This window comes from Gouania willdenowi, chromosome 5 (assembly GCF_900634775.1).
Source record: "Gouania willdenowi chromosome 5, fGouWil2.1, whole genome shotgun sequence".
NCBI classification, from domain to species: Eukaryota; Metazoa; Chordata; class Actinopteri; order Blenniiformes; family Gobiesocidae; genus Gouania; species Gouania willdenowi.
In genome coordinates, this window is record NC_041048.1 from 30100031 (window position 1) to 30124932 (window position 24902).

Sequence of the window (24902 nt, forward strand, 5' to 3'; positions counted from 1 at the left end):
GGGGGTCTGCTGGTGCCTATCTCCAGCTTTCTTCATGGACTAGGCGGAGGTACTCCATGGACAGGGCGGCAGTGGATCAAATTTCACATATACAGTAAATATTGTACTTATCCATGGTTGAATCACAATAATCTCCACAACAGAAGATCTACAGGGCAGGATCGAGTGGATTTCCTTCTGCTCCTTTTGAAGGACACAATTCACTTTTTTTGGTTTTCTTTGTATTCACTACAACTTGCTATATCGCGCAAATACCCATGAATTAGCGGGATCTCCTGAGACCTTGCTGAAACAGATAAACAGCACAGATGGAGGATTGACGGACTGCAGATTATGCTGCAGTTATGTATCCAGTGAATTAGGGTTAACATCCCACAGTGATGGCCCAGGTGAGATTCGAACCGGTGACCCTTGCTTCCTTAAGACCACCACATGTTTAACATTTAAATATATTTGTTTATGAAAAAGAACGCAACAATGTATAAACTACTGAGGTAATGTAAGTATTTACTCTTGTAAATACTCCTTATCTGCTATGTTCACACTCCTTTAGTGTATTTCCTTTCAGCAGGACAAAAACTAGAAGCAGCAGCTGCAGAAGTAACAACATAAGGTATAGACATTAATGTTATAGATTTTTGAAGCCCTTTCTACATATAGAATAATGGGGATCATACTGATCTGACTGCTTGTATTCACTAATCACAGGCAGAAATGTAGAGGAATGAATCTTGCATTGTGGAATTGTAAGCAAATGTAATTGTTGGCATGATAATGGTAATCGAATATAATCGTGAGACCAGTGAAGATGCAAAACTCTAGTAAAGTTGGAGTTCTTCAGGTGTGTCTGTCCTTCAAGTTCAGCTGCAGGTCCCTCCTTCCCCTCTCCTCCCTTCCGCACCTGTTGTCATCAGCGGTCTGTTTGAGTTTGTTTTGCGCTGTCATAGACCTTGCTGGTGGATTGAGCTGCTGTTTAAAGGGACAGCGTGTGTTTCTGTTGTGTTTGTTTAACTAAATCGCTGTTGTGGCGTTCACCCCAAAGATGTTTAAAATGTGAAATTGTGTCATTTTTAACAATGATGTAGGCTCTGGCAGCTTGTGGGATACTTGGGGTGTTTGCATCCACACACTATACACAGGTTTGGCTTTTAAATGCTTGCTTGCTTGAGTCTGGGTACAGAGCATTCAGCTGCTCTGGTGTTTCCTTAACAACAACACAGAGACGCTGTGGCTCTGATCTTTTTGCAGTGAGTGTTTCCCTCTCAGTGCACCGTGATGACTGAACTTAGTCTGGTGACATAATGGCTCAACATTACATGCCACAGTGTTACCACATTTGTGTGTATGTTAGTGAGGGGGGTGTTTAAAAGCAGTGCCAGGCGCCAGCATGGACCACAATGCCAAAGTCTGAGCTTTCTCTGATTACCATCAGCTGCCATCGCTTCATCCCCCCGACACAGCTGTATGGGACTGATACAAACACAGAGAAAGTGCTTTCAACTGCTCTACTGGTAAAACAGTGGCTCTCAATTATTGCTAAGTGTACTCTTTGAGGTACTTGAAGTTGAAGGCACTAAATGTGTATGTTTCCAAAATTGTTGTATTTCAAAATAATTTGGGCGTGGCATCTTCTTAACAGTGTACCTCACCTTGCTCCTGATAGGTACTAGCAGACCCCCAAAAGCCTGTAAAACTGGGTTGCACTTCATTGGTCACCATGATGGTGTTTGTAGATCCTCATGTTACTCCTCTATTTATAAAACTATTGATTGCAATTGTTTTTTTCCGAACAAGTGTGCCACTGTAGTGCATCGTGTAGTGATATGCTTTTCTGAAACAAACTGGCTCTCGGAATAATATTGTGGAAAGGCTTCCTGACTCCTCTCTCCTCTTTGCAGTGTAATAAATGGGATGCTTTGTTGGGAGACCAATGCATTATAGTGACGAGCAGTCTGATAACCTTTCCATTATGCATTATATATTTATCATTATTTATTTATTACAGCAAACTGCTTCTCTCGTCTCCTTTTTCGGCATGTACAAAAAAAAAAAAGTGAATGTAACCATGTCGGAAATAAACTGAATAAATAAATAAATAAATTATTATTATTGATGCCGGTGATTCAAGTGCTTTAGTTAACGATGTTTCAGGTGCATTTTAATAATAATTCAGATGTTCAAATGTAAGCATATTTTAATTAGGTTGTTTTTAGAAATATAATGACATGGAGATAAGAACAGTGTGAGAAACTGCATTGTCTGTTGGGTTGATGTGTCTGAAGAGGGCAGTGTAGGTCAGTAAGGTATCAGTGGATTTTTTCAGTTTCTAGGTAGAATCATTATTGTACCAAACAATGCAGAGCAGACTGTACTGTGTTTCAGATGCTTTAGGGTTTAGGGATGCTAAGGGTGGACTCATTAGAATCATTGATTAATTGTTTACCTGGACAAAGTAAATGAGCAGGAACACATGGAAACACTTAACTTAATTTAAATGTCTTCAAGCAAATGTTTATGAAATTGCTTTTCAAATTTGCTACATGTTTAGGGCGCTGTCAGTTGGCACACACTCAAACATAGAATATTCTCTAGCCATTCCATCAACGTGCTTCCCTGTAGAGTAGGCCAGGATGGATGTCTGCTCTGTGTGCAATGTCAGTGGATAGGATTATCCTGGATGGCCTCAAAAACTTTATGAATACATAAATAAAAAAAATAATAAAATTTAGCAATTACAACAAACACTTGAACATATCCAATTAAAAGAACCAGCCTTAGTGTTATATATCTCCTAGTGCTCCATGTTTCTTGTGATCAACTTCTGTGTGCGTTGACTGTTGACTAGGAATTAAAACATGAAAAATACATATTTTTACTGCCCTCACTAAAGCTGTGTAACAATTTTTTCTTGTAAAAGTCTCTAGTCTTAAATATTCTAAAATCTATTGTTTGCCTCTCGCCAGCAACACAGTTGATAGTCAGCTAACAGTTTATTTGGATACTACTTGAACTGTTATGCATATGGAATGTCAGATTAACAAAGGCGATAATCGGCCTGTCCTTAGAATCAATATTTACCTATATAAAATCAACACTTGAATGTCTTCATCTAACTTTGTAACATGGACTTCACTAGACCTCTGAAGATGTTCTGCTATCTAACACAAGTGAGTAGCAGATCCTTAAGATAATATAAGATAACATTTATTAGTCCCAATGAAGTCCAGGGAGCAGCACAGGACAGGGCTGGCCCTCCACACCAGTTTGTCAAGCCTCTTTTTGTCCTGGGCAGAGATTCAATCACCAAGTCATAAAAGTTCTTAAGGACCTCTCCCTCTGGAGCAGGAGGAGTCTGCTCTTATCTTTCCTTAGAGAGCATCTCTGTTGTCGCTCCAGTCCAGTTTATTGTTTATGTGGACACCCAGGTATTTGTAGGTTGAGACCCTCTCCATGTCTGTTAACTGGATGTTCAACAGTGCAGGTGGAGAGTGGCGGCACCTGCTAAAATCTACAATCTGCTCCTTGGTTTTCCCAATGTTGTCCCTGAGGAGGTTTTACTGGCACCATTTCACAAAGTCCTGCGTCAGTTCTCTGTACTCATCATCTCTGTCAGTGATGAGGCCGACAACAGAAGTTTTGATAGTTGTGGAGAGGCTTCAATGGTTTGGACTGCTCAGTCCACCACATTGAAAAACCAATTAATTGAATTGGGAATAGTGTATGAAGAGGTAAAACTACCAATGAACACTGGTTATGTCATGAAAACTAAATGAAATTTGAATCGTATTTGTAAAAGTTGCATTCAAATATTAGACATACAGTATAAAGCTCAATTTTGCAGTTTGAAGTATATAGTTTGCAACCCGTTCACATTAAATTATAAAGGTCAAGGGACACACATTTATATGAGATTTGACCATGGCAACTTAAACTTGGTTAACTTGCATCTGAGTGTGAATAACGTATGAACTTGTGTTGCTCTGCTAGCCAGCTCCACACACACACACACACACACACACACACACACACACACTATGGGGGGTGGATCGCTTCTAAATTCATGCGCACCAGTCAATCAAACACGTAAACGAACGCGTACCCTGCACCTGCACGTCTGATCTACATTTCCCATAGACTTAGAATGGGTACACGGGCACAAGGCACAAGTCACGTTCGCATGTGCATACACATTAAAGCGTATGCACACCTACGCCACACCTTGATGTGCACCTAACAAACATAAATATATCAGTCACATGTAGACGCAGGTGTGGCGTGAGTGAAGCTATAGCGATCAGGTGACCTTCACTATGTAGCACCGTCTACGTGACATGTAAACACTTAGAAAAAAATATTAGGCGTCCAGGCGAGTCAGTAGGTGTGTGTGTGTGAGTGAGTGTATAACGCACCACCATTTAGTCTGGTTACAGTCTGTGCCACGACACCCATCCATAGAGTGGTAGTGACTGTAGTGTTACACTCCGAATCAGATTGTTGCTGTGATTGGACAGGATACAACACACAACACACACACACACTTACTGACTACGCCTGCACGCCTGGAAGCCTAACAATTTTTTCTAAGTGTTTACATGTCCTGTAGACGGTGCTACATAGTGAAGCACGCCAGATCGCTATACGCCACACCTGCCACTACACCTAACTACTGAAATAAGGTAAGTTTAGTGAAAGTTAGGCAGGCAGGTACGTGTGCATTAGACTGGTGTGCATGAATTTGGAAGCGATCCACCCCCCATACTCACGCAAACACACACACACACACACACAATAAAAACACACAGAGGCATGCAGGTGCAATAGAACATGTCAATGCAGCATGAGAGGAATGAGGAGAAGGAATGTGATGACTGACAAACTAAGTGAAAAATTGCTCACAAACCAACAGTACACAGAGAATGACTCAGCAGTCGAAAAAATTCAATCCTGGTTAGCAGGTGGATTTGCAGGTGAGGTTGCACGTGATCCAAGAATATCTCAGAGGAATTCATCTCGGAGACACAGTATTAGCAGCACTGGTTAAAGTGGCGTGCACAGGTAGACACTAGGTGGTGCTAAAGCACCTGCCCTTTGCCCTCTGGACCGAGCTAGTGCCCTTTTGAAAGTACTTTTTTTTTTGTGGCCCAAGCTGACATGATCTTCTTTAAGTGCTCATCGACTAAAAACGTGTGATAATAGTGCCCCAATTAATATTCCCTCCACCCCCACCCCACCCGCGCACACCTCTGTCAATGTGAACGCGCAGAGCAGACACAAATACACAAAAAGTCTACAGCAATGCACATAATGTAAGAACAACACAGAATGACAGACACAAACACAGAATGACAGAAAGACACAAAATTATTATGAAAACTCTTTGTTCTTTCCTGTATTAATGCTCAGATCGTTCATTATTCTAAACGCTGACATGAATGTTGTTCATGTGACCCTCCGAGCAAACAAACCCATTTTTGTGGTCCCACTATGATATAAGTTGCCAATATATTTGTACGAATCATAAATACTTATTCATTACTTATAGTGTTCTTTGGTGCATGATAAGAGTACATGTACAAAAGCATATAAGCAATAAAAAACAAATAAAAGTTTGAATTTATATGGTTGAAATTAAATAATCATTCCTTTCCTTTGCACATTTAACTATATAAATAATCAACTAACAAATCCACTGTCTTTCAAAAATCTATTTGACAATCATGTTTATTCTCCAACATAAAGGACAAAATACAATAAACAGGAACTGATTCCCTGTGAAAACTATATTTTTATGCATTTTGTAGGTGCTTTATACTTTGACATCCTTTAACACTAGCATGCCCAAGGTTTTCTTACTCCTGCTGCCCTGCCCAGAGGCCGCCAAATGACACTCATTTGCAACTCAGTGGGGCCACCTCTCTTATGTAAATAAAGCCTTTCGATCGGAATGTGCAGCTGGGCAGTGACAAACTTTTGGGGGTTGGTGTAAATGATGGCCAGTGTTGAGAAACCAGTTTCTCCCAGGTAGATGTTTGTTAATCCAAATAACATTATATGGAATTATTGGATAAGAATGGCCAAATTAATATGAGCCATGTGTGTTGTGATCAATTAATAAACCACAATAAATAAAATTAGAAAAAGAAAAACAGTAATAAAGCAACCAAGCTCCTGTTTCCTACTCCTGTATTTTCACTATTTACCTTTATTGTTTTTGTGCTTATAAATCAAATGTATTGTTGCTATTTATGGTAAAGCAAGATTTCCGAGTGTGAAAAGGACTGTTTGAGTTTTCACTTTAAAAAGGTAAATTCGCGAGGTCCACCATTCACTAACCTGGTCCATGATTATTTTATTAAGCTATTATTTTACAAATTTGAAGAAAGTGCACAAGATGCACAAATAATCAATGCTTCAACAGGGAAAAACAAAAACCCAGGCAGGCACATCACCATAGATGAGCAACTTTTTCCAACTAAGACTCGCTGCTGTTTCTTGCAATACATTGCAACGAAGCCGGACAAGTTTGGTATCAAGTTCTGTGTGGCATGTGACCTTAAATCCAAGTATGTGTGCAAAATCATCCCATATCTTGGCAAAGACCCCAGTCGTCCACCTGGGGAGAGATTGTCTGAAAATGTGGTGATGAAGCTTATGGAACCGTTTATGGACGAAGGAAGAACTGTTACAACCGACAATTTTTTCACTTCATTGTCACTAGCACGTCGACTGCACAGCTGGAAGACCACCCTCCTTGGCACAGTCAATAAGATTCGCCGGGAGCTTCCAGATTCAGCTAAAAAGAATTTGGCCCGTGAGGAATTCAGCACACAAGTGTTTTCAACCTCTGGTGCCACACTGACTGTTTATGTGCCCAAACGAAAGAAGACTGTCTGCCTCCTCAGTAGCGTGCACAGCGTGGTGGAGACTGAGGCTACTCGGAAAAAAAAGCCGAACACAGTCACCGACTACAACAGCATGAAATGCAGTGTGGACGTCATGGACCAGATGGTTCTAAAGTACACTGTGCGTTCAGGAACACGGCGTTGGCCAGTCGCTGTGTTTTACAACATGATTGACATTGCAGCGCTGAACGCACATGTGCTTTATCAGGCATGCACTGGGGTCAAGGAGAGAAGGGTGGACTTCTTGCTGGAGCTTGCAAATGAGTTTGCCCGGTCTCATATGGCAGCCAAGGAGGTGAATGAGCAAAACCTTCAGCAACAACCACCCACACCTGATGTGGGGAAAAGGGCATTGTGCCAGGTGAAGTGTTGCTGCAGGAAAAACCGTGCCACCAAGCGTTGTATGTATTGTGACAAGTTTGCATGTGGCAAATGCATAAAGGAGGTGTGGCAGTGCCAGAATTGTTCACAAAATCTCTATTAAATAAATTTCACCAAGAATGCAAACAAACTGTTGCCGTCTCACTATTACTACTTACTACTTTCTGTTGCAAAAGTTGAAATATAAGTTGCAACCTCTATGTAGCTGCAGTATGGGAAACACAAAGGAGATTACAAAAGGTCTTTGTGTCCTGGAACCTACCTAGCCACCCCCCCACCCTAGTTGAGGGGGGAGTAGTGGCCTCAGTAACATAACAATGGTCACAAGCTGAGTTGTTCACACCCGCCAAATGACACCAGCTTGGACTTTAAAGGTATAGGTGTCAAATGACACCACTCTGGTCATGCTAGTGTTAACTAATATTAGCCAGTGAGAACATAAACAGGGCGTACTAACCTGGTATTAGATATAAATGTGTGTGACGACACGGCAGGTGTTTTATGAGGTTAGATGTGTTCCTTCTTTTGGCTGCTATAACTTGATGTAAGCTTCTCTTTTCCGTCTCTACTTTGTTTAAAGCCAAAATAGTTCCAAATGTGACTTTTGGAGCAAAATTAGTGACGCCACTGACAATCGATGGTGCGGCAAACTCACCGCTCGGGTTCGGTACTTCAGCCATGGTGAGTGTGTTGTCTAGTGTTTGTGACAGTGTGTGCATCTAGGTGAGGCAGAACTTTAGCTTGTTTGTTTTGAACCGTAATTCTATTGAATTGAAGCTGTCTTCGTCCAGCACATATTCATGTCTGTGGTTCAGCCGACAGAAACACACGAACAGCCAATCAGTGAACAGACAGGTGGAACCAGCGTGCGGAAACAGCCTATCATATCCCCGGACGTCACCAGTGACAGGCAAACACTAAACATTCAGCAGCTGTGTCGTTTGGTTGCCATGTTGGTTTGTAGCATGCAGTGAGCGTAGACTGTAAGAAGCCAGGAGGACAGTAGAGGCAACCGCTATGACAAGGACAAATGGGATTGGTTATCTCGGTCAGGCAATCAGAGTTACTCGAACTACGGCAAACCACGAGGACCAAAATTTATTATCGTGAAGAAAAAAAAAAAAATAGAGCATTGAAAGGGGAAATATAAGCATGAGAAATGTCAAGTGTGGCGTGTGGTGTGAGAATGAGTCAAATTACGTGACTGTCACACTCAAAGCGTGAGGCTTGCTCTCCATGTGAGTTCATTCCAAAGAAATAAAACAATAGTGATTGACTGATTAGTGCTATAGTGTGAAACTGTACCAGTTCCAAGGTCAAGTAATTTTATTAAGATATTGACATAAATAAATATGCAACTACATTCAACATGTGCCTGTAATGTTTATTTTTTAAATCTCACACTGCTAAGGCAGCCGTCAGTTCTACATGCCACATAAAATGCCCTTATTTTTCACTGAGCACCTGCCCCCCAAAATGAGATATAGAGGCTAGCCTAGCTACTGAACATATTTACACATGTTTTTCACATCACTGGATCAGCACCTGTGATCTAGATAAACAGACGGAAATAACGACATTCACTACCTAAAAAGAAAATGACATGTTCGTGCACTCGGTCAGAATAGACATAAAAAAATAGAGGCGACAGCACCCCTCCCATCCACACCTTCCTCCCCATCAGTCTTGAGTCCCAAATTAATTACTTTAAAAAAATTAAGAATCGGATGTAAAACGCAATTGGTCTGACTTGCATATATCATTACAATAATTAATGCATACATCTATGCGTTTGATATTATATGCCATATTATTTTATGAATGAAGCAGGTGAATAACTATAGCTGAAGTCAGTGTAGTGGTCATGTCACGTCTTTCATTAAACATTAAAGATGCCTTGTTCATCCATTCTAGTTATTTTATAACTAGATATAAAATTAAATCCATAATCAATGATCAGGGTAGATTCTGGTATTGTTGAAAAGGATGTGATGTACAGACAAATGTTGGAGGAAGGTCTGAGGCATGAAGCTCCAGGGTTGAAAATGAGTCCCACTCGGGCGCTGCTCTCTATTCACAATTCCTTGAATCCAACCTACTCGCTATAGATTGCCAAGTCTACAGGTTTATAGGAGGGGCGGAGCCAACAGTGCCTGTTAGTGAGTTAGAAGCCACCAAAACGTTACAAACTACCATTCTTAATTGCAAAATGTTGTTGTTTTGCCAATTTTTAACCCATAGAGGGCAGTCACTCTTATATTTTACAACAAAATATGCCACATTTGAATACTTTACCTAAAATGGCAAGTGTTGGACCATGTTCAATCAACAACACTATTTCAAATCCAAATACATTTGTTTCAGCAGAATTTTTTATTTTGGGGTTTAGTTACTCTTTAAGATCATTGAGGTTTTGAGTTTTATGTGTCCTCCCTCTACAATGAACATCCTTGTTTGTAATGTATGTTAAAGATTAACTCCACTTCACGGGTGGTGTTTAGACACTGTAGCCTACCAGATAATATTCTAAAACCTTTTGGCCTGTGCTACAACATTCTCAGCTTGCCCAGCAACAGTGTTAAGGTTATATATATACACATTTCAGTGAATACATTTAAATAACTTTTTTTTTTTTGCCAGTATGCTCAAAGCAGAGAGGGGGACTCAGCTCCCCCACATTTTCAATATTAAATACATGCACAAAATGTTCATTTAAATCAGGTGGATTGACCATGTCTGCACGCACACAAACAAAGTGCAATGCAATCTTAGTAGGTCTGGCACAGCAGGTAACAAAATAATGCCTCCAGAGTATTTAAAGGGCACATGACACCAAAAGTCATGTTGATGCTAAATGCAAGAACACACCATGTCAATATTATGTCCAGCTTACCCTTTAATTTTGCATTTTACCAATTGCTATTCACAAATTTCCAGAACGTGCAAAGGCTTCCTTCAGCTTCACTGCAGCGCTGAAAGCTCAGGCTGACTCAGTCATCACTTAGTGTGTAAACTTTAAAGCCTGGACGTTGTCTATCACTGGCCGTGGAGTGTGTGTGTGTGTGTGTGTGTGTGTGTGTGTGTGTGTGTTGCCAAATTGGAAGGAATGAAGCAGCCTGATCTGAGCATGAAGGGGAAACATTTTCAAAGTGAACTTCTTCAAAAATCTAACTTTCGGGTGCTTTGGATGTATCGCTCGCAAGCTGAAGATTCCTTAGCTGACATCACAGTCAAACTGCTGGATATCAGCGGTGGCGCTCGGCGGAATGGAAAATACGATGTTAAATTAAAGATTAAGGACAAACTGAGCATCGTTTGGCACATTTATAAACTGATACCAACATGATTTTTTCATAGAATAAAATGGTGTTAAAAACATAAGATGTAAAAACTGTTGTCAAGTGGCCTTTAAAAATTTTGGGCCTTTTTGCGGTGGGATCTTAGTAAATCTGCCCCTAGGTGTGTTTTAAATACTTGCGCTTGAATTTGGCCTCCCTCCGTCACTCTGTGTTCTTTAGTCTTCTGACTAAAATGAGACTTAGTTTCAGTCAAAATTTTGTCATATGGACTATATCAGTTATAGTCTAGTTTAGGCAATTAAATGACCTTTAGATTTTAGTCGACTAAATCTGTTAGATATGGTATTGTATAGGGATGCACCAAAATGAAAATTTGAGGCCGAAGCCGAATAAAATATAAACGCTCGGCTAAATGCCAAATATCGAATGCGGTTGTTAAGTTTTTCACTATTTTTTTTTTAATAGTGCATAGATAGAATAGAATAATGTTTTTTTTTAAAGAAAGTAAATGTTTACTGAATATTATGACATTTTTTAAATATTCCAGTAGCCTTTGCTTTTCAAAAAAAGCACAACAAAGTTTTTCATTTATATTAGGCCTTCAAATAAAACAAAACATGCATTCCAAAAAAAAGCTGAAGTGCATTAAAGGGGAGGTATGATGAAAAAATCACTTTATAATGGTTTTGCTACAGTGATATACATCCTTTTAGCCTTATTCGGAGGGCCAAAGTTGAAAAAGTTCTGTTTCCTCCCTCTCTTGTTATTCCACATTTTGTAAAATGTCAGCTTTAAACGGGCGAGTTGGATTTTGCCCTTGGCAGGTGACGTCACCTAACATGCCTCCTAGAATGTGAGCTCCTCCCTCTCCAACTATCTTACAGCTAAAACAACACTGCTGTTTAATATAGAATATATATTATACCTTATTGCCATATATGTAAATGCAAACTGCACTGTTGGACGCCTAAACTGCACTACTTTTTCTGCTGCCGATTGTGTTGGGAGTCACTGCTTGGAGCCACGGACCCAATGTTCACACACATCAGCTGTTCGCACGCCGTGCTAATGCTACACCAGCCTATGCAGCGAGACCCGGTGTAGTGTAAGTAGGAAACAATGAGGATGTTTACGGATTTGTGGCTCACAGCGCTAACAATGGACTCGGTTGTGGAATTGGACAGCTTCCAACTTTTACGTGGTGCGGATGACGGAGAGCGGAAAGGACAGAGTCTGGCTGCGTTTGTGTGCGGAAAGGAGGAGCTGTGCTCCTGCAGCAACGCACACACTTTTTTCCGACTCAAAATCACTGCACGTTGTTTGATTGCATCATTGCGTCACACGCTACTATTCAGCCTTGCTTTTAACTCACTAAATCGAATGACAGAAGTTTGAGAAAAGTGAATTTGTAGACAACTGTGTGCAGCCACAGGGCTGATCATAATCTAGCATTAGTTTGTATTGGGCTGTCGTAAAGCAGTAGCTGCAAATTAGGTTTTCCGGCCAGAGACAACAGGGGGGCATGAAAGACCCCACAATCACCCCATATACACTTGTATTACTACGAGAAGGATTTATTAAGGTGAAAAAAGTTACTTAGTTCTGCTTTAAACAAATTATCATTCAGCACATTTCTAACAAAACTTGTATACTTATTAACCTCCAACATAAATAGTTGTATCCATTTTTTTTTATTATTGTTATTATTTTACATATACAGTTCTGTTTGTGTGGACAAACATTTTGGTTTTGGTAAATGCTAAATAGACTTGATTTATAAAGCGCTTTTATGCCTACACTGAAGTAGTAAGTAGTAGTAAGTCTGTGGAACTTATCCAGATAGGGCTAACTTTTTTATGATGAATACATACTTTGATACTTATATCTGACTCAGCTGATTTGGGAGGAAAAAAGAAATTGCCAAGATTGTTAGCATCTTTTTAAAAAGTTATCATGAGACACAATCAGAGCTTGTTGATGATAGTGTTTTTTCTCTTAAAGACAATAGTTAAAGTGATATCTACACTCTTAATGAAATACCATTTTCTGCACCATCATTATGAGTTTCAGACCTATAGGCCTCAAATTGTACATATATTTTAACATGGTGCATATAAGACTGCATAATGATGAACACTAATAAAATGACAGACAAATCATGGTTTAAAAAAAAGAAAAAAAGGAAGAAGATATTTTTTGTTCATTGGGCTTTTTGGGGGATTTTTTTTGCACACCAAAAGTCTAACAATAACTTCAAGATATATTTACAGATAATTGAAACTGTAACTTCTCATGGTTGAAATATTTCAGAGTCGGACTTTCCTCTCCATGCTTGACAACAAAGAAATAGTAGTGACATGTCAGAACACTTGGCATTAACATACCTAAACATTTATTGTTCTTTCAGCAAAAAAGGAAATTTGCTTGAGCAGAGATTGGGCAATGTTTGACAGCGGGGGAAAAAAGCCAAATGGTCTTTGGAATAAACCGCCCTGATGATCTGATCTAAATTCTGCTGTATTACACTGTTCTGTTACCTGAAGGATTACTTGTTTGATGGTTTAACATGTTGAGTAACTTCATTATCCTCTCTGCTTCTCATCTTTTGACCCCTGCCCAAACATTGAGCAGTTCATTCCACAGCCTTGTACATAAATAACAGTGTAATGTGGTGGAGCAGACTGGCAGCTCGGAGCCTGCCTGTACATGTCTGCTCCTCGCTGCTGTCACCACGCCTTCAGTCCCAAACAGCACAATTACTCTGCACTCAGTGACAGAGTTCAAGGCAACAGTGCTCTTTGGCAGGGCCTTAATTCAACTTATTCCGATCAATCTGTCAACCGTTTGAGGCGGATCATCAGCGCCACTTCCCAGAGTGATGAAGGAACCAAAATACACATCTTCAAGTACAACCACAAGCTTTCAACTTTCTGCAGTGATTTTGTTCCATTGTAGAAAAACTCTGAGTGTCCAAGAAGTCGTTCCTGCTCTGTGGGACAGGAAAAGTCATCCTTCCTGAAATGCCTTGCTCGATGAAAGTTTGGTGGAAGGAATAGTAGAAAATAGAGGAATGTAGAAACTCAACCACCTCCCACAGGCTGCTGAGAGAGCAGGCACACACATGCGACCCAACCAACCGGCCCACCGGAAAAGGTGGCACCATGCACTTTAGCTGCAGTCAGTGTGGGGAAAGTATTTCTCCCCAGCGAGGGTTTAGAGATTTTTTTGTGAATTCATTTTTCATCAACACAAATACATTTTTGGAGCAACTTATAGAATAATCTAGTTTCAAAAAGAATGTTAAGAGATTTGCACATGGTGTTGGAGTGTATTCCATCAGTGGAAAGCAGGACTGAATATCAGAAACAAACACAAAGACACAAAAACACCTCTCCTTGTCTTGTTGCCATCCAGAGACTGAAATATTGATGCTCAAGAGGGATTTGCTCTATAGGTTCTGAAAGGTAATCACAGATAACAGCCATATGTTGCAAAGTATAGAACTGTGTTTTCATTGAGTTGAAAGTGTTTTAATTGCTCCTGTGGTAATAAGCCTTACTCTAACACACACACCCCAAACAAACAAACAAAACCATTAACAAACAAAACAACAACAACAACAAACAAACCCAAGGACACTGAATAACTCTAAGTTAGGCTCAACTGATCCAATCACACGTTTTTACATGAAAGGAAAGCAGAGCACATTGCAAAGTAGGAACACTTGCCCAAGGTCCAAGACTTAGTTTTATATTCACTTTCCATTAAGAAATTTCCCACTAAATCATTTTAATTAACGAATACTGAATTAAATATCAGTCAAGCAAAAATTTATATTGTTTCCAAAAAATACGTTTTCACCCAGTTTCAAATCATATTGTTTGTCAAATAATGACGACAGTGATGAATATCATCATTATAATGGTGGCTTTATGTATATCATACTTAGGGTTTGACTTTAAAGCAGGTAAAGTCTACATGGGGTGCGTGTCTTGTCTCGGTCAGTTATTAAGTCTGAGGGAAAGTGAGCGTGCTGTGTTTGTCTGTTAACCATTAACCCGCTGAGAGAGGATGATGACGTGAGGAAGAGCAGGTGAAGGATGTGAGCATTGGCAGACCTGTGACATCAGTCAATGTGAAAGTGTAAACTTACAGCCAGTTACTCGCGTTGGCAGAAAGCAGTGCGCAGCAGAGCATCAGGACGCACCGCAAAACATAGTCCCCGGTCATCTCTGGAGGGGCGGGTGGTGAGCGCCGGTGTGAGGTGAATTAATCCCGAAGTGGTCTCTAGGAAAGTATCGGAGAAGGAATGGGATGCGGGAAAGTGCAGGTCCAGTGAAGAATGTTAATCCATCGCCTAGATGAGCGCTGGTCCCTGCCCACCCCCGCCGGCGCTACCCGCTCAGAGGGTACCAGCAGAGGCAGTGAGGAGGGATGCTGAGCCTACCAGTCCTGGAGTGTCTGGTTCTCTAAACTGTGTGTGTGTGCGCTCACTCTCTTCAGCGAGAAAAGTTTGTTGAATGATGGTTTACAATAGTCCGTAACGACGGGAATCTCTTCCTTATCCTTCTTTGCCTACGATTCCTTTTCACCTGAAGTCCTGTCGCACGTTCAGGGCCACGGTGGGCTCTGCTGTCAACGCTGGGTCTCCGTGAGTGAGTGTGACCCAGGGAGGCAGCGTGTGCACCGGCTTTAGCTGAGGGGCGGTCCGAGGACAGGGAGCTCCGACACGGCAGGGAGATGGAGCTTTGGAGGGGGTGAGGGAGGGAGGGAGGCGGGTTCTGTGTGTGTGTGTGTGTGTGTGTGTGTTAGAGGTCCCGTGGGAGGATGCAATAGCACAGTCATTCACTCATTGCCCTCCAGCCTCCTCTCTCTCTCTCTCTCTCTCTCTCTCTCTCTCTCTCTCTCTCTCTCTCTCTCTCTCTCTCTCCATCCAACGCACTTTTTTTGGGCGCCATCACTACTCACGCTGTCCCACACTCAACAAAGTATTTTGCGGTCAACGGGTTATTAAAAGCTTGGTTGAAATAACGTTTGCTCTGAAAGCAGTAAATCCCAATGACATGTCAGCTCCACAATGGATGAAGAAGGATCTGGAGAATAGAATAAGAGCAAATGAAGCGCTAGAAGTTGTTCATTATGAGAAATAATCCTGTGTTAGATTTTGAATGTGTCAGGATTCATTACTTTGAGTGTGTAATATCTGAACCTCATGACTGTATATTTACCAGTAGCGAGAATCCCACAGGTTCCAAATATGTTGAACATGTCACAGTGAATTACTGTTGAAAAGAAGCATATAAATGGAACATTCTCATTTCTATACCTGCATCAGCCTGGGCTTTATTTAAACGTTTATTCATGTAAATTAGGTTACAAAATAGAACAGTAATGATATTCATACCTTCAAGGTCACGCTGATATTCAGCTTTTTGCATAAACATTTACCTTAAAATGTGTCACTGTATATTTGATGATAATATACTCATAATACAATAGTTAATAACATCTCTTACAGTTCCACTTGCCTTCCAGTGGTTTGAGATATATCTTCACTCCTGTTAAGCAGCAGGAGTGACTGTGTTTCAGGTGAAAATGCATTCCATTGACTATCGACCAAAGGTTTATTTTATGAGATAGACTGGGTCAGGATTCTCAAATATCATTGAATGATAATGGAAACATATTTTTATTGCTACAGTGACAACTGGTATTTTTAGTGTTTATTAATTATAAATACATTTGCTGATCAGTTTGACCAAAATGATTACATTCTTAAAACTTCCCATGTATTCCTAATAGTTCATTTGTTTATGTTGTTATTGAAAGGATTCTTTAAAACCTTTTCCACATTGACTGTATTAGAAGTTTATCCTTAATAATGGATTTTCCAGATTCTTTCTAAAAAAGGTACTCATTGATGCAACTCTTGTTCTTGCACAGCATAACTGAATAACACATTTTAAAGAATATGGTGAGAGCAGTTTAAAAGTGCAATCTATGGTCATTCAAGCAGGTAAAAAACAGGGCTTTGGATGTCCAAGAATCCCTTCCAGAACAGTTTTACGTAGTTCTAAGGTTGCAATACTTATGACAACTGTATGTTCAAGACATAAAATTACACTCCCTGCTGTTATTCAGTTTTTTTTCCTGATAGCCTATAGCACACGATAGATATGCCATACCAGCCTGTCTTTGCCCGCTCTCGTCGAATCTCGGAAGCTAAGCAGGCTGGGCCTGGTTAGTTGGATGGGAGACCACTGAGAATTCCAGGTGCCGCAGTGGGGGGCAGTAGTATCCTGTGGTATCTGTCATTGTATCCTTGTATCCACCCACATTGCCTAGTATGAATGTAGTGTGTGAGTGAGTGTTGGTGGTGGTCGGAGGAGCCAATGGCGCTTCTGTCAGTCTGCCCCAGGGTAGCCTTGTTATCACCAGTGTTGTGCTCGTTACTGAAAAAAGTAGCTGCATACTGTTACTAGTTACTTCATTCACAAAGTAACTCAGTTACTATTTTGATTATTTACATCGTAATGCGTTACTGGAAAAAGTAACTTTTGAGTTAATTAGAATTCATTTTATTAGTCATTTTAAATTTCAGTCTTTTGTGTCCGTGCAGCTTCATATCAGTGCTGTGTCAGAAAATAATCCACTGTTGATCAACTGTGTGGTGGAGGATTAGTGGTTAAGGAAGCTGGCTTGTAATCAGAGGGTCAGTGGTTTGAATCCCTCCTACCCCTACTGCTCATTTATTAACATTGCTTTGGATAAAAGCTTCTGATTAATGAAATGTTATTGTATCTAACCCTACAGTTTCTAATCATTTACATTCACAGTATGAAACTCTGCTTAGTATTAGTCGTTACAAACACCAATCTGACTGAAACACTAAGTATTCTTTCAATGCCATTTTATTTACCTGAGACCAGCAGAAACTGAAAATGTTACAAGGAATTGTGAAATAAATAACACAAAACAACCTGAATATTATTTAGAATCAAAGATCAAAAATTAAAGTGGCTTCAGCATCATATAAAAGGTTGTGTTGATCCTTAGAATGTTTCCTTACAGCTCAAGTACAAAAACTAGCAACAATGTACAACATAAACACAAAAAACCTTCTAAAATAAATAAATGAAAGCAATCTGAATTAACATTTGGGATACATTTTGACCAACTCTGCTTTACAAAAACTGCTTTAAAACAGCCATGAATGACATGCATATAAAGCACAAAACAGTTGCTCAAAAATTAAAACTGCAATTTTTCAATTTTAGCACAGTAATGTAAAGTAAGCTGTGCGTATTCCAAGTGCACATTCTGCTGTTGAAAATGCTTATAAAGGGGCGGTGTTTAGCTCAGTGGGTAGAGCGCCCGCCCCATGTACAGAGGCTATAGTTCCTCACCTGCAGCGGGTCCAGGTTCGATTCCGGCCTGGGACCCTTTCCTGCGTGTCATTCCCTGCTCTCTCTGACCCCCTTTCCTGTCAAGCAACTGTCATATAAAGGCCACTAGAGCCAAAAAAAATCCTTAAAAAAAAAAAAAAAAAAAAAAAAAAGAAAATGCTTATAAAAATAAATATGGAAAAACAAATTCACAGCATTTTTCTCAGCTACACAATGCAAAACGTATCAGGCTAACGAGCTGCTGTTAGCGGTTACTCCACAGTAGCGACAGACTGCATATTTACAACAACATATCATGCAATAGCTTTGCTGATCTGTCCCTGGATAACAGTCACAGTCCGTTAAAATCTATCCGCTGTTGTTTTGGTGCAGAGGCTTCCCTCACGTCCACCAATGAAGTTCACCAATGCATCTTTTGGAGACAGATTGGTAAAATAATGCGTGTATTTCAACTATGAGAAGCTCATCCTGCTTTCGTATTGACTCGCCAAAATGAGCGCATGTGATGTAAACATGCTGCTTCTTCTTCTTCTTCTTCTTCTTCTTCTTCTTCTTCTTCTTCTTCTGTTTTACAGTGGTTGGCACAGCATCCCGCAAAAATATGTAGCGCCACTGTAAACAGGAAGTACACTGCAGCTAGCAAAGTTACTGACAAACGCACCATATTGTAACAGTAACTATGTTATTTCTTTAAAAAATATTGCATTACAGTACTAGTTACTGTCAAAAGTAACGTTGGGCGCGGTAATGCGTTACCGCACAACACTGGCTATAACAGTAGCTTACCATCACCATGTGTGGAGTGAAAGAATAATGCACATCATTGTAAAGCACTTTCATTGTCTATGAGAAAGCATTATATAAAATCAAATTAATTATTATTATTATTAATTTAAAAAAAGCTGGCAGCATGACTTAAAACCCTTAATTTCCAGACATGTCTTGTTTTTAGGTCTGGTTCAGGGTGTCAGTAGGGTTTTTAATACATTTTTCATAACTGTACAGATGGATTAGGTGACTTTGCTGTTGTGTAGAGACATACAAAGCTGCTTCTTGTTCCAAAGAACCAGCACAGGAAGAGACCAAATTAAATGCCAATCATCTTTAGGAAACAATGTATCATCCCAAACTGTATGCAAGAAACAAAAATGAATATTTAGTTATGGGGGTTCTCTGCACAGTGAGATGTCTAACATCTTAAATTCCATTACTCCAAAAATTATTTCTCCTCCCTCTAAGTTAGTGCTAGTGCATCTCACAGTGTGTCACAAAATTTGTAAAAAAAAATCTTGCATTGTAGAAACTAATCTTTCTTTTCAGGGTGCATAAAAATGTAAGGCAATCCAGCACCGCTGTCGTTAACACTCAACCTGTTGCAACCTAAGATTACAGATTTGCTCCACATACATGATAAGTAGACTTCTAGAATCCTGATTTTTTTTAACCTTTTTGCAAAGAAAATGTACAAAACTTTTTTCAACTTACACTGTACTTACACTGTAGCATTTCACTTAGGGGCGGATTCACTAAGATCTGAAATAAAGGGTGCTAAACCAGGTGCTTCTTTAAATCCTTTGGTGGCACTGTTTGCTCACCTGCTGTGTGGAATTCAAGAATATTGCAGCGCAAATTAGTGAACGTATAAACGTGGTTGAGACCACCCTATTTAAATGAAGATTTCGCTCATTTAACGTGGATTGGTGAGAGCACAGAAGCACAAAATGACATTTGAAGAAGTTCAGATGGATTTCTCTGTCTGCTGCTCAAACATTTAATAATGTAGAAAACAAAATAAACAAAGTAATTTTTTTTCCCAAATAAACAACTTTAAAGCCTAATTGTATTTTCCCCCCCAAATTTAATGCAGCTGTTCTGTTAGGTTCTGTAACTTAAGCTCTTATCAGTCCATAAAAAACAGGCAGATTTGGACAGAAACTGTCCTATTGATCTGTTGATGTCCTAAATCTGAGTTAAAGCAGCAGCTGAGTCTGTCAATCAGTCAGCACCATTTGAAGATGATCTACTGAGCATGATCCAGCAGGTCTGAGCCCCCGAGCAGTGCTTATCACATGCACTCTCATTTGTGAACATTGTGCCATCACTGCGTAAATCAGCTTCTCAGCTGATTCTGCCCTGATGCTCCTGCCATCAACGCAACACGAGAGTTTTACGGTCAAAACATGGAGAGAAAGACACAGGAGCTCATTGGAGCGATGTGTCCACAGCAACATCCATGCATCTCCACACACAGCACCTCTCCAACGCAGCCACACCAGACTCCACACGCTCCACCTCGGGTGTCCAGCTTTTTCACTCCCTCACACACACTTTATGCTGCATTTTCTTATTCATTGGCTATTAATATTGACTATTTAAATTATTTTCTAATACTAGAAAGGTTAACTGGAGCATTTTTTTTCCATCTCTGCTGTGTATTGTGTCAACATTCAGTGCAGCGATGATCTGTGTGTGAGTTTGCACCTGCCTGTGGGTCGTACTATTTTCGGGGCATAAAACAATCACCGCAAACAGTTCCTGTTTTGATGAATTGCATTGCCCCCACTACATTAATTAATTAGCATTTCCCCCTCCTATTTTTTTGCTTTCCTTGTGAGATCTGCCTACTTTACATATTCATCATAGGGAAATGCGCTAAATGGATTGTGGGCGCATTGTGAAGCGCCGTCCTGATTCCCTGGGGTTTGATACCCCTTATTAGCATGTGGAGTGACATTTGCACACGTTTTAATACCCCTAAACCTTTAGTGAATTTGTGCCCAAATGTATGGGAACAAGTACAGTGCATACCTAACTAAAAGAACAATACCTATATGTGAAACATTTAGGGGTTTTTGGAAGTATAGAGTGATAGTCATGAGTCCAAATCTCTTTGTCAAAGCAGCAAGAACATGCAGCAGGACTTCTGCAGGTTTGATGAAAGAAAATAAACTATAAGACATGTAGACCCAGACCTACATCAGAACCTGCTGACCAGCATTCTGGAACTGAAGGTTTCTGTGTCAGCCTCCTGGTCCGGATCAACCTTAGAATAGATGCAATAGACGGACTCACTGAAGTTTGAACACCCTCCCTGCAGATCATCTGGGTTGTTTTCAGGTGGTGTTCACAGCAGTGATGTCCTGACTCACCAACAGGGGGATAGTGAGTTTAGGAGCTTTTCAGATGATGAGCCAAAAGCCTGAAAACATCTAGTAACCTGGATGAGTAGCTTTCCGGTGGACACTAAAAAAAAATGCTTAATTTGCTATAGTATAAATAATTCAGAAATATAACTACTGACTTCCACTCATTTTGTGTTCATCTACATTTTGGATGAATATGACTTATTGTAAACTGAGATGTTATCGGTGGTAACGTTGTTACCTCTGCCAAGGAGGTAATGTTTTTCCCGGCGTTTGTCTGTCTGTCTGTCCGTCCATCTGTGTGGATGTTATTATTAGCAGGAAATATCAAAAAGTTCTGAACAGATTTAAATAAAATTTGATGCGTTGATAGAGAATATTAAAAGGAAGAATGCGTTTGATTTTGGAGATGATCCAGAAGGTAGCCTACTGTAAATACAGACACAGCACACAGAAGATTTATTTGAGGAAGGATATTTCAAAAAGTTATTGACGGATAAAGGAAATTTGGTGAGCTGATCTAAACTTGGCGGGAACTAATTGATTATATATTTAGCACAAACAATTCATATTTTTTAAATACATGGAATTGTCCATTTCTAACATGTGTTCACCTTCTTTTACAAAGTGAAATTGAAGATTTATTTATTTACTAGCAGCATGAAAGTTGTCACATGGTTCCATAGGCATGCCTTATGAGATACTTTAAAGTTATAAAGGAGTAAAATGAAAGTGTGTAAAAAATTCACAAATTTCTTACACATAGTCAAGTTTAAGAATTATTTTTTGGCAATCTACAGTGCACACTCAGATGCTGATATAAAAACCCAGTCTTACTCCAAAACGTGTAAAGGTGTGTTCACACCAAACGCGACTGAAACAACTAGTCACGTGATGAGTCGCTTGAACATTGTCTTGCTTTTTGTTCGCTCCATCACTTTATTTCTCCAGAGACGTGATGACCAGGGAATAGGGTGCGTCTGGAGAGCTGCTGGCAGCGCTGAGAGGGCTGCTGAATTGAGAAGGCTGATCTCTTCTTCAGCCGTACGTTTACAGCACTTATCATAGACAGCGTCGCTTTTACGGTTTAAATGATCAACTTACGGAGTTAAGAGTCTTTTCTATAGGGCAGCGGTTCTCAAACATTTTTGGTTCAAGTACCCCATTTCTCTTATTTCAGAATCCAAGTACCCCCTTTGTCTGACTACAACATTTTGCTTAGAAAACAATTTAAAAACAACTGTAGAGCATAATGATGGAATGAACGAGTGATAACACATTTTAAAGACTCTCATTTTGTAAATAAATGGAAATAAACAGTATTTAGTGCCGTGTTTACCAACCTTTTTGGATTATGACCCCATTTTGACTCCGGTGACTCCAAAGACATTTTTTTTTTTTTGTAGAATTACTTTTTGATCATGTTTGAGCTCAGATTTTTTATTTATTTTTTTTTTACCACATTTTAGTTAAAATACATTTATATTTCGCAAAGTGAAAGTATAGAAAAACAGTTGTTTAAGATTGCGTGTTGTTTTCATTCAATGATGATTGAACTGATGATTAGTGGCTCCTGAACAGATATATTTGTATAATTTTCATAATTTCCGGTCGTATCATGCCTGGGGTGGGACCAAGACAAACACTTTATTTGTTCATTTCCCACTCTCTCTCTCAAGTACCCCTGTAGTACCATCGCGTACCCCCATTTGAGAAATACTGCTATAGTGCATACTTCAGGTCAAGTGATTCAAGCCGAGCCTTTTTCTCAGCTTGAACAAAAAAATGGCAAACATTTCTTCTTTTTTCACTTCAAATTGCTTAATTTTAAAAGAAATTGTGGCCTGAGCGTAGTTTTGATAACATTTCTATCAAAAAATGTAAATATTATTTTCATGGTATCTATTTGCTGTATGCATACGTAATTTCATGCATTTGTAATTGTTTTTGTTTTGACGTACAAGCTTTCTGCTTTCTCACGTTTCCTCTGGTTGCTATGGACGCTATGACAATGCACCAGATTATTATATTTACCACTATTCCTTTACATTTGAATGTATTTATATACCAGCCAAGAGCATTGTTCATGCAATAATTTTTTTATTACAAGATTACAATATTATTATTATTATTAATAATAATAATAATAATAATAATAATAATAATAATAATAATAAAAAATAAATAAATAAAATAATAATAATAATAATACACGCACACACACCAAGAGATACTGAGATGCTCGTGATTGAACTAAAAGCTAATGCAGATCATGCACTCTATGACTCCACACAAAAGTAAGATCTGACCCCAAAGAAGGACTGCAAAACAAATCCCGTGTTCTGCACATCAACATACCCCGCGATGGGAAACTCTGGGTATCGGATTCCATTACAGCTGGTATGAAGTTGGTCAATCAACCCTGAGTATGTAAACCTTGGGTTACTTACGTGCACACGTGATAAAAAGCCATCATCAATGGATCAGAGATGACTCGAGCTGCCATGGCAACCAAACAGAAGAGAGTGATTTATTCATCCTAATGGGTGAAATAAGCAGGTGTTTAAGGAATATGAGCTTGTTCTAAAGGTGCGGTCAGTCTTCAGTGACTATAGTGGCTTAAATCACACTTAAGTCACACTTTTTTTGGTCGCTTCATCACTTTATTGCTTCAGTGACGTGACGAGCGGTGAATAATATGAATAAAATGTGTCTGAGGAGATGTAGCAGCAGCATAGGATGGCTGCATAGAGAGCCCTCCTGTTACACTGGATATAAAGACAGTGACTGCCGCTTAATATTGCATCATTTATATTGATTTTTAATGTAATATTGTCGCCAGAGTCATCTCGACGTCCTAAAAAATTTCCTAAAAAAACACTGAAGCAGGACGCGAACCCATGACCCATCGCTTTCCAGAGCAGCGTCACAATTCACCGCGCCTTAAAAGTGTATTCATTTAAATTGACATCTCCTCCTTTACAATATCCACAGGTTTGTATCCAGGGAACTTTACTACAGACGTCAGTAGATGTTTTTATGCAGATCAACCTCTCAGTGACTTTCACTTTATGATCCGTATCCACAATGTTTTAAAGAAAACTTCCATTTGCACAAAAAAAAAAAAAACGTAAAGCAACACAACATTAGTAATGATCAGAATCAGAATCAGAAATGTTTTAATGGCCAAGTACAGTTTTTAGGACAGTACAAGGAATTTGTCTTGTGTGAGCACATCTGTGGTGTGTGATGTTACTAATGTGTTTCAGAGAAGAGTGTTGAGGTTCATTAAAGTGTTAAGAAACGGTGTTCAGGTGGGCGGAGCCAGGTAGAAACCCAGGGTTTCTTTGATAAAACCTGCCAGCGACCAGGTTTAGTTCACGGACAATGTTACCATGGTAACATAGTCAGAGAAGAACATACCTCGCATTTAGGAATAGGATACTCATTTCACTTTCCCTCATTGGAGCCCGAACATACTCAGAGTTTGAAAATAACCCGCTTTATGGAATCCTCCTCTGCAAAGCCCAAGCACATACTTACACTTCCATCCTGTCTTACATGTGATAGTGATTATTATTATTATTATTATTATTATTATTATTATTCCTTTTCGGAAATGCCCCTTAGGATACCCAAGGTCTCATCAAAATTTGCACACACCTCAGGTCTGCTGAAAACATAGATATTTTGGCGAAATGAAAAAAAATCTCAAAAAAAAGGCTGCATGGCGCGCATTGACGCGCATTATAGACGCCAAAAATGCCATGG

At 39.6% G+C, this 24902-nt stretch overlaps 1 protein-coding gene across 2 annotated transcripts in view; it reads right to left on the bottom strand.

The window, feature by feature from the left end:
* The window catches only part of wnt4 (wingless-type MMTV integration site family, member 4), a 184944-nt gene that overhangs the window by 22510 nt on the left and 137532 nt on the right, over window positions 1-24902 (bottom strand). Inside the window, exon 1 of one of the 2 annotated variants that reach the window (XM_028446960.1) lies at window positions 14736-15355. The exons of the other annotated variant lie outside the window; for it this stretch is intronic. Within the exon in view, the coding sequence (XP_028302761.1) occupies window positions 14736-14812 (77 nt within the window). The 5' untranslated portion in view covers window positions 14813-15355. Of the gene's footprint in view, window positions 1-14735; window positions 15356-24902 lie in introns of those variants that run through there. 2 annotated transcript variants of the gene reach the window in all.